Source organism: Anser anser (genome assembly GCF_964211835.1).
Source record: "Anser anser genome assembly, chromosome: 25".
In the NCBI taxonomy this organism is placed as follows: domain Eukaryota; kingdom Metazoa; phylum Chordata; class Aves; order Anseriformes; family Anatidae; genus Anser; species Anser anser.
In genome coordinates this window covers 2847651-2858636 of record NC_139746.1, presented here as the reverse complement: position 1 = coordinate 2858636, position 10986 = coordinate 2847651, and the positions used below count along the sequence as shown (strand labels likewise).

The window sequence follows — 10986 nt, the reverse complement described above, 5'->3', positions numbered from 1 at the left end:
CCTTGTAACCACATTTGCTTATGAGATAAAGCAAGATTTTACCTAGTTATTTAACTGGCAAACCATCATATTTGTCCAATTTACTACAATTGAATTAACTCCCTCTTTTACGTCACCTACAATTAAAAGCCAATGCAAGTAAGTGTTTAAATACGGAAAACTACTCATTCATACAGGTTTCAAATTTGCAATATTTTATACACTTCACTATGTTTGTATTCATCATATATAAATTGCCAGATTCTTTCATAAAAGCCATATATCCTGGGTAAAAAGGGAATATCTAATAATGAATTTATACTGAAGACTTTGATGTAGATAACATACCCATTAGCCTACTATGAATAATTAAATAAATGTAACAAGTGAAAGCTAATTCTATAAATATCTTTTTATAACATCTTCTTTGAAAATCATACTGCAGCCTCAAAAAACAATGGAAGTCAGGTAATAAAAAGCCAGATTCACAAGTTGCAGGTTTCTATATGCAACGTTGTCTTCAAGATAAAGAAACTTTGCTTTCGGTATCTTAGGATCATGTGTTAAATTTCTTACAAGCAGTAAATTTTATCTAGAACATATAATACAGCTTATACAGTGTTTCTTGCATATTGCGCATTTGAAAAGCCACACAGAGCCCAGTTTGATTGAACCAGACAGCCTTGTTTAGAGTTGAAGGTGACTAGAATAATTTTCACAACAGAAACGAAGAATTTAGTATTTTATAAAAGCCACGTTTAAAGGATTCACTCGGACAGGGTGGAGCCAAACAACCTCTAGGAGCTTGGCATATCAGCCTTACTGAGCGCAATAGCCAACTCAAGGTCTTCTTGTTCTTGTCTCCGCAACCGAGCTAGTCTTTCTTGCTCTGCTTTTTCACTCTCACGCTTTGCCCAAGCCAGCTGCTGTTCTTCATTTCCAAACTAAAAAATGAGAATGGAAAACAAATTAATAAATTTACCAAAAAGCTAGTAGAAAAACACAATGAATCAGACTCATTAAATAATATATGAATCACGTATACCAAGCTGTCTTAGGGTAGCTCTTCTGGACTAAGACAAAAATTCACTCACTCATTTCCTCACTCCATCCTTTCCTTTATCTCCTTAACGTCTTCCTCCTCCCACCAGAGGACTAACCCATCTGGGCTGCACGTCCCTGCATCCACCTCCCAATTGTGTATGGACATGGCCAGAAGACTGGAGCCAAACAAAAACCCCACAAACACAGAAGTTAGTTAGCGGTTTGGGAGCATCACAACCTGCATCCATTTTTGAGAACAGTAAATGCGTAACCCTTAGCTGGTTAAACCAAGACTTATTTACTCTTCTGCAAGTCCATGGCAGAGTTTTATTGCAGTATTTCCTGCTAAGGGTGAGGGGCTTCAGTAATGACTCTGGAGACTGCTGATTTGTGGGAAGCTTCATCACTCAATCAAAAGTTACAGAAGCACTTCTTGCAACTGTTCACAAAATACAGGGTGAGTTTTTCCAGTAAGAAATAATGTAAGAGAATCCAATTTACTTCAGCAGAAAATACTAATATAACACATTTTAACATTGAGCTTCCAAGCCTGTTTGAGCTTCCCAAAACACATTAAGCACTATTAAACAAAACAATTCCAAAATTGTGGTCTGGTATTACCGCTGAACTATGCATAAGTTTGTTTGGTCAAACCTTATACATAAAGTACTATGAAATATTTAAATAATAACAATTTAAATCTAAAATACAATCTGTTACTGTTTAATTTTAGCATCCACCAAAGAGGATGATGTTAGCAGAAGTGTTGGCAGAGGTGCACACAAATGTTTGCATTATATCCCACTTCTAAAATTTGCTTTGTTCTTTTTATAAATGTTCAGGAAAATCTGTTTCTTTTTTTTCCCCTCTTCTTCTCTCCTGGGAGAGAGAACTACATGGAATGTATAGTTTTAATTTCAGCTGAATGTACACTGCAAAATTGCCCTCTGGACCTCAACATAGTAACTCTGAACACAGCAAAACAGGCCACAGCACCAGCTGGCACAGCTACCCCTTCCCAGACAAGCTTGAAATACTGAATTTTAAATGCAACTTTAAGTAATAGACCTATGCCTAGCTGCGTATGTACTACATGAATGCTCCCACCTTTGCCTTTTCCATTCTGCATTGTATCTATAATCCATATTTTTAAATAAATGCAGCTATTTGTATTTGTTTAAAGTCCAATTTGCATTTACTCAAGTTAAATCATGCTTTGTAAATGTATGCTTCTGTATGCTCACGCTTCCTCATTTTATTTCTCACAATACCTGCAAAATCATGATAATTTGATGCAAAGCTACTTCTAAAGCTACTTTTCTTCAAACAATACCTCTGCTTACAGCGCCAGCAAAACTTCTCTGAGAACCTTTGCACTCAATGTTATTGGCATACAACAGCAGAACTGCACATTTAATATCTTACAATGAAGAAATCCTACTATCGTTACTTCTTTTAGTATTTTCAGGGAGCAGCTGACAGGTAAGATTTAAGTGCTAACTAGAATTTTAAATAGATTTTTTTCAAGATACAGTGAAGACAGGCTCAAACAGAAGTAGGACTTCTCCACGTATTCCAAGGATTCAAAAAGAATATCCTATAGCTAGGACCAAGAAAAACAGTTATTATTTTCAGAAATACAATAAGCCTTGGTCAAACGTTCTGGGGTGCCTTTTTTTTTTCTCTTTAATGTTGAGAGAATAGATTTACTTATGTAGCTTGTATGTTTGGATAAATCTTTGGATAAAGCTTATGACAGCCCAACTTATGACTTGTTTACAATACATAATTTATTTTTGTGGATAGAAAGGGCTGAGTACCAAAAAAAAGTAAGAAAAAAGTTGGAAACAAATCTGTATGTGCCTTATTATAAAGAGTTGGCATGAAGTAAAATTTTCAGGAGCATAACTGACCATTAGATAGTGAAACAATTCATTCTGGCCACTGATTCTTGCACAGATGGCCTATAAAAAGGTCATGTAACTCAGTTACAAATCATTTAAAATAATAACTTTTTTTTTTTTTTTGATACGTCCAGGTTTCAAGAAGTCTATAAATATGTATCACTTATGTGTCATTTCATAAAAACTCTCGTATCTTTTTTTCAAAAGTATCCTCAGACCCAATGCATAAATGAGGAAAACAGCAGGTTCTGCAGCAAAAGTAATGACATACAAAAACCAAAAAGCTACACTGACTTGTGTTTGCTAAATTACCAGCTTATATTAAGAGAAATAAATTAGCTTGGTTCTAAGCGCTGTTTTTTTGGAAATTTAAATGCTTTCTTTGCATTAACAGATTGTTTCTCTTGTTATTCTGTAAATTGAAGCTGGAAACTAGATATACTTGAAACATGAGCTACCAAAATATTTTGGTTTGTTCCAAAGAGTCATATTCAATGCCAGTAAAGAAGTTAAGAATGCAATGAGAATATACTTGAACTCTGGGTGCATGATTTGGCCAACATCTTTATAAAAGAGCCGTATTTTCTAGAGTACTACTAAAAACTAGTGAAGGTCCTCATGTTATTTCTTTGCAACAGTAAAGAATTCCAATTAAAAGTCACACTACTCAATTATTCAAACCTACATTATTCTAATAATCTGATCTCAGGTTCCAATGACTCAACCAGTATGTCAAAATACCTTCTGCAATTAAAATTGCTTTTGATTTCCTTTATGAGCAAAATTTCCCAAAGAATAGGAGAAGACAAGCACATCTTTCCTGATTACGAGGTAACTAGTACACTTAAGACTTTATACAGAAGGATTAAGAATTATCAGGTGTAGCAGAATAATCGTGTTATAGGCAAGCAACAAATAAACACTGAAAAGAACCAGGAAACCCATCTCTTCCCAAATTGTTAACATTTTTGTTGTTGTTCTTACAGGAGTAGAAAGCAACTCACAAAATAAGTTAAAATTTAATTTTATTGGATGAAGTGCCACCTAACAATAGTTAGAAGTGGCTGCTACTCAAGATCTCGCTTCTCCTAATTTTTCCTCATCTTTTAAAGTTACTCTCACCTCCTGGAAACTTGATGGCACAGAGAATTAAACACTAGAGCACCCAATGGGACAGGGATCAGAGCTTTTGGTTAATCATTTGATGCAATCCATCAGTGTAAGCCACTCTTTTAACTTAAGAAATGCAGTCTGTAAATAAGACAACAATAGCTGGGAAACAGTCATTCCATTCCATTCCTTGTCTTTCATTCAAGGATGAAACTAGGTGGTGTTCAAGAAATTTCAGATAAAGCAAGTTTTGCGTCTTATTTTTATTAAGAATGTCACCATTTTGTATACAATCACAGAATTTAACTGTGCACCAAATTCAACAGGCTAATACTAACTGTGGTAAAGCATACATAGTATCTTCATCTTTGACATCTTCAGTATCATAGATAAATTAAAGCACTGAGGCCAGCTAGAAGTATGCATAGATGACCTCAACTAACAATATAGAATAGAAAAGTGATACACATTTACTAGTAACTAATAATCAGGGGAAAACATTTAAAAAATCAGCAACCTGAAAGGTTCAGCTTAAAGATCTCCACTTACTGAACACTGAACTGCGTTCGTCAGAGGTGAGTGACAGATTAAGCTGGCAATTTCACTGCGTGGCAATGTGACAGCAAAAACACATGAAAGAAGGAAGAAGCCTGAAACTGTGGATGGAACAGATTTCTACCTACGTGTGGAAGCATAAGAACCACGCTACTACTATATTTACATTGATTTCCAATTCAGTAACATACCTGCCAGCACTTAAAACAAAGCCAGGCTTTTAGAAACCTGGATATATTTAATGAACAAGTACTTGGCTTCGCCTTCTGATACTGTCTTTTGGAGTGCAAAATGGATGCTTCTGTATTGGTTCTACAAAACAATCGTTTTCTTTGTCTAACAAGGGCTTTTCTACAATACCAGTAACTGGAACAAAATTCAACAGCTAAATTTTCAATCTCTGTCTCGTTCACGTACCCTTAGCATCACATTCCATTGTATACAGCAAACATTGTGACAGGATTGTCAGAACTTTTTTCACAACAAATACAAATACGTTAGGGAATCTTTCCCTTTAAGGATTCACTTCTCAGGATATGGTGAAATTGCTATATAAATGTCTCCAACAATTATTTTTGAATCTTTACATCATTGGCTCCCCAAAACCAGTTTACAGAATAGCCTCCATGCAACAAAAACAATACACAGATTCTGCTACAAAGAATTTGTGAGTAAAGGCACACTGTACTAAAATAATTTAAATGCAAATAAACCCTTCAAAATTTAGTATGAAACTTGAAACTCCTTTTTTATTGAAATAATACCTTTTTATTACAGAAATATTAATACAAAAACAATGAGGACAGCATGAAGGTACTAAGAGACAGAAGCCAGTGAACAGTAGGTTTGCAGTTAAAACAAAAACCCAATAGATTGCTGCAAGCAGAGCAGAAAGTGGTTTGCTCAGAGACAATGAACTTAACTTACAGAGCTGAAGTCTGCAAACCCCAAGGAAGAGTCTTTAGAAGTTTTACTTGAAGAGGAGGGAGCAAATGGATCTTTTCCACTAAATGGGTCCCCAAACCCCTTTTTACTCTGAAACGGGTCACTGCTGTCAGCCCCAAATGGCTGGAATGGATCATGGGGCTTGGGAAAATCTGAAGACCCAAGGTGGCTTACAGGAGTACTTTTACCTGGAAAGTTTAGGGAAAAAAAAAGGAGAAAAAAACAGAAGTTACTTACCACGGACAATGCAAACCCCTTAAATAGGAAACTTGTGATGCAATTTAGCATCATCCATTCTTCCTGGGGTAGTTTAAAACTTAACCAAATACAATACTATTCATTTCTCAATGCAAATAATCTCAAATAGTTGGTTTAATTGATTATCTTTCTTACAAATACTCCATATTAATACAATCAAGGTTTTAAATTATAAAACCCAATGTAAAGACATTTGATCAGAAAAATTTACAAGCATGACTTTAGCTCAATTTCCAGGATTAGAGACATTTCAGATTGTTTGGGATAATATAAAAGACAAAATATTTGGAAACATATTACTAACGGTAAGTAATTAATCATGTTAAATAGAACAAAATAGTAACTTATCTGTGACTTTACAGAATGCATGCTTTTTTTTTTTTTTCCTGGAACTCGTTTACATTTGTACCACTATGTGCAACGGAAAACAGTGTGATGAAGAAATCACCTTGTTCTGGGGTGCTTGCTGTGCAACCCAGTTTCTGTAGGTGACTTCTTGTTCTTATACTCTACCCCAGTAACAGATGCAATCACAGGAGCTATTTTGTATGCTCATGAATCGTGGTTGTAAATTTTGGTTGTTGCAATTAGAACCTCAATGTTTACTTTTAAATTCCCCTTGAAAAAACTATTTTGTTAGGTCAAATAACTAAACAGAAAAATGTAATTCTTTCCCCCTTTTTTTCTTTTTTAAAAAAAAGGTCAGTCATGATGATAATGTATACTTGACAAATGATAAAGGAAAATCTGGAAACATTTTAAAAAGAAAATATATTTACAACTTCTCACATAACAACCTGAATTACATACCTAATTTACACTCATAAAACTATTTTTTTTAAGTTTCCAATTGTCTGAACTATAATTTAACAGGAATCTTATAATTTACTCACATCAGAGCACACATACTAGGAAAGCACAAAGAAATGGAGTTGAAAACCCAGATTTCAGAGTAGGTACTTGCCATGTTTAAGATACAGGCTGCTATCTTTTAAGAAAGTACTTTCAGTCAATGACAGGTGCTCATAAATGTTATAAGCTGTATACATCAAATAGAATTTGCCTGAATCTGTGGCAATCTTCGTTTGTCAAAGACGAGAAATAAAAGGTCAGCAGACTTCCATCCAGCAGCCTGCCTCCACCTGCCATTAAATCCCGGCTCAGCCTCCCCCAGTCCCAGAGGCCAGCCATAAGCCCACCTCCGTGCGGTCAGTCTGTAGGACATATAGAATCACAGAACAGCCTGGGTTGAAAAGGACCTTAGAGATCATCTAGTTTCAACACCCCTGCTCTGGGCAGGGTTGCAGCAGGCTGCCAGAGCCGCATCCAGCCCGGCCTTGAATGCCTCCAGGGATGGGGCATCCACAACCTCTCTGGGCAACCTGTTCCAGTGCCTCACCACCCTCTGAGTGAAAAACTTTCTCCTAATTTCTAACCTAAACCTCCCCTGTCTTCATTTAAAACCATTCCCCCTTGTCCTATCACTACCAACATGCAAACAGGTGTTCCCTGTCCTGTTTATACGCTCCCTTCAAGTACTGGAAGGCCACAACGAGGTCTCCCTGGAGCCTTCTCTACTGCAAGCTAAACAAGCCCAGTTCCCTCAACCTTTCTGCACAGGAGAGGTGCTCCAGCCCTCTGACCATCTTAGTGGCCCTCCTCTAGACCCGTTCCAAGAGCTCCACATCCTTCTTGTGCTGCCCTCACCATCAGCGGGCTCCACACAGTGCTGGCGGCACCTCCTGAAGGGCTGCAGGGGCTTTATGGTCCTCAGCCTCAGCCAGGAGGAACCAAGCAGACTCTTACCTCAGTAGCAGTACCATCAGCCCTGCTCTCCACTGAGAAGGCATTCAATGGATATTTAATGCCTACCAATAAGCCAATGGAAAAAATGGGAAACGAGAGCTAGAGGTACAAATTTCCTTTTCAATCTCTGGTAAGACCACATCAAATTGCTCGATATCCTGAGTTGGAAGGGACCCACGAGGCTCATCAAGACCAATTTCTGACTCCACACAGGGCAAGCTAAAAGTTTAACCATCTAAGAGCATCATCCAGACGCTTCTTGAACACCAACTGATCACGGCTTGCTAATCAGCAACAAAATCTTAGAACATTACATGCAGGCATTCATCATACTGGAATTTATATGCAAGAACGTTGTACCCTACACAGGGAAAATTATTTTTTCCACTCAAGTTAGGCCTCAAATTGAATATGGCAACCACTTGTTGGCACTGTGCGTCAGGGAAAATGCAAAGCAAGTTAGGAAAGCCCTCAGGAGAACAAGCATACAGAAAGAGGTGTAGGAAACAAGACACGTGCAGCAGGAGACATAACTGGGTTTGTTTAGTCTTAAGAATATTCAGGAGGAACCTGATCATAGTCTTGGCTGCAAACTGGACACCAAGAAAGACTAACAGATTTAGACGTTATAGAGACAGATTTATATTAGACAATTGCTAAAATTTCTAAAAAACTTAAGAATACTCAAGACTACTTAGGGAATTTGATGCATTCCACATCATATCCAAGGGGTTCAAGAAACAGTATCTAGAAGGCACGCTGGTTGTGCTGCCTTGAAGCTGGAGGATGGATGAGCTCTTAAATGGTCACTCCAATACTATTTTCCATGGGGAATTTTCCAACTATATTCCCAACTAATTTTCCATTATTTTCCAACTATATGTGGGGCTTCTAAAAGACAGGCAGATCACACCAAGGATTTGTCCTTCATGGAAGGAAGTGACAAAATATACAGGAAATACCAGCAGCATTTGCTCTCCCCACAAGCACGGACCCTCTTTTGCCAGCGTTTCAATCTGCCTTTGCAGAGGCCATGTTTTGTTCACTGGAAACATTTTACTGCATTGACATACCGCTCATCTCCATCAGACCTCACCTTCTGACACACCTATGCAATGTAAGGAACAAACTTGGCAAAAGATGAACAACTCAGCATTCTTTTAAACGTAATTCTTCAGATAAAGGAGCAAATAATTTTTAAATTACGGAGAGAATTAAAGCATCTGTATTTCTATTTTTAGGTCAAGGCAAAACAAGAGCCTACATTTTTTTTCTTGTTCCCCTACTGCTAGATATAGCAAGCAAATTCTCTCCACCCTGTATTGTTCCAAACCAGATTTGATGGATGGAGGAAAGACCGGTCCATTTTAAGCTGCTCCTTTCAGAGGTTAAATCTTCTGTTGCTGAAACCACTTTGTGGAATTGGTGACTGTTAATACGAATGCAGGTTTTGCAACGTATTTGCTCAGCAAACCTGTTTTTTTCTAGGTGGCCTGTTTAATGTTTTTGCACAAAGCCCCTAGTGGTTTCAGAACATAAACAAAGAGCATCAGGGGTTTCTTGTGCTTCATCTTCAGGACAGATCAAAAAAGAACAACTTGTCTGTAGGGGAAATGTCACCGTGAATACTAGAGTTACTGCTAATGACATAAAATGTTCATTTTATGTTCTGAGTGCCATTTTCTTTAGTTCTGTTTGTTGAAGAATAGAAGAGGATTTTAATGCTGTTATTTTGAAGAAAAGCAGAAAGGGGGCAACCTTTATGAGCCCTAGGTTACTTTTTGCAGAGAAATTTAAGGGCACTGCCCACATGGAGAAGCCAATCCTAACACTTGCAACAGACTCCTCAATGAGTCCTCTTTTGCTCCACTCTGTATGCTGCTTATAGCCTGTTCTATCCTGCCACACTCAGCAAACATGGTTTTGAAGGCCTGGCAGAAGTTTGTTTGGTTTTAGATGTTCAAATTTACTAATTTATTGGCCACAAATTAGTAATAATGACACCAGAGTTCTCTTTCTTATGACACATCCTTGCTGGCTTACCCCAAGTGTGAATCCCCCAATGCAATAAGTATATATTTAAATAAAACTTTTGTATTTCTATGATTAGCATGTCAAGGATGTGGGTTAAGTATTTCTAAAACATAAAGCAAAAATACAAAAATCATATTAAAAAAATCACCAACTGAACTGAAGGACATTTGTAAAATACTAAGATTGCAAAATGTACTATCAGTAGTTATTGAGGTGCCACTAATCTTATACATACTGGTGACTAAAAATACTACATTTTATAACGATACTGCTTAACATTTTTGAGGTATGGCAATACGAAAGCAGAGGCAAACAGTTGTAACCCTTACTTATTTGATTTTTCTGCTAATAGTTTCAGGGGAAAAAAGTTTAGAAAAAAGCAAAACAGGTCCTATTCTGAAACCACAGCAGTTTCAGCAGTTACCCAAGTGGTGCACCCAAACCACACCGAGGACTCACTTCAGCAAAAAGAGATGATGAACAAAATGGTTTACCACAGCAAATGCTGTTAACTTATAGTGAACTCCACCCATGTGAAGGGTTTATCTAATTTCATACCCCACAGCAAACTTCAGGGTTGAGATCTATAGTTCAAGGCAAATATAATCTCACTGGTAGGATGCCATTACAGAATTTGACTTATTACATTACAAGATATTGCCAGTGAAACAATGAAACCTTTAGAGTTTTCACTATATTCCATGTTTCAAGGATGATCCTAGCTTTTTGCTTAGAAAAGTACCTTCTGTATTGCAAGAAACAGCATGTCTTCATGTGTCTGAAGACTTGTATTATGCATACTGACAGGCAAACATGGCAGAGTTGAGGTGACATGGCTTTAAACTTTCACTACACAGGTACTCCTTTCCAGGAAACGTTCTAAAGTGAAAAATATGCTTTAAGAAGTCAGAGTCATGCTATGTAGGATAGGTAGTGACAGTATGAGTGAAGTCCATACCTGCAATTACATCTGAACAAGTAATGCCAAGGTTCCTCACACACCTTGTATCTGCCCGAGGAGGTGTTACTCCAGCAAATTTTGAAGACTGTGCAGTGCGTAAGGTGCTTCCCAGCAGAACTCTCCCTTGGCACTTAACCAAATTTATCTATCATTCCTAACTTACTCAGCATGTTTTTTACCATGCTGTTAAACTATCCAGCTCTTCCACTGATGCAGAATAAAACTTTCGTAAACTGTGAGCTTTAGGAACTTACAGAAAAAAATTATTACCAGCTTTCAAAATGTCCTTGAAAGTCCACTAAATTAAAACCAATTTTCTACAGAATACTCAAAGGTATTTGTCCTCAACAGGGGCTATTTTTGCACTGTATTTCAAACTCAACTGTTTGG

At 37.2% G+C, this 10986-nt stretch overlaps 1 protein-coding gene across 9 annotated transcripts in view; it reads right to left on the bottom strand.

The window, feature by feature from the left end:
• Positions 1-642: 642 nt before the first annotated feature.
• Positions 643-10986, bottom strand: part of EPS15L1 (epidermal growth factor receptor pathway substrate 15 like 1) — a 38287-nt gene continuing 27943 nt past the window's right edge. For 8 of the 9 annotated variants that reach the window (XM_083811293.1, XM_083811296.1, XM_083811294.1 and 5 more), the window contains 2 exons: positions 5520-5725; positions 643-923 (listed from right to left, as the gene is read on the bottom strand). In XM_083811293.1, the coding sequence (XP_083667419.1) occupies positions 777-923; positions 5520-5725 (353 nt within the window). In that variant the 3' untranslated portion in view covers positions 643-776. The remainder of the gene's footprint in view (positions 924-5519; positions 5726-10986) is intronic. The other variant, XM_083811298.1, reaches the window with a different exon arrangement.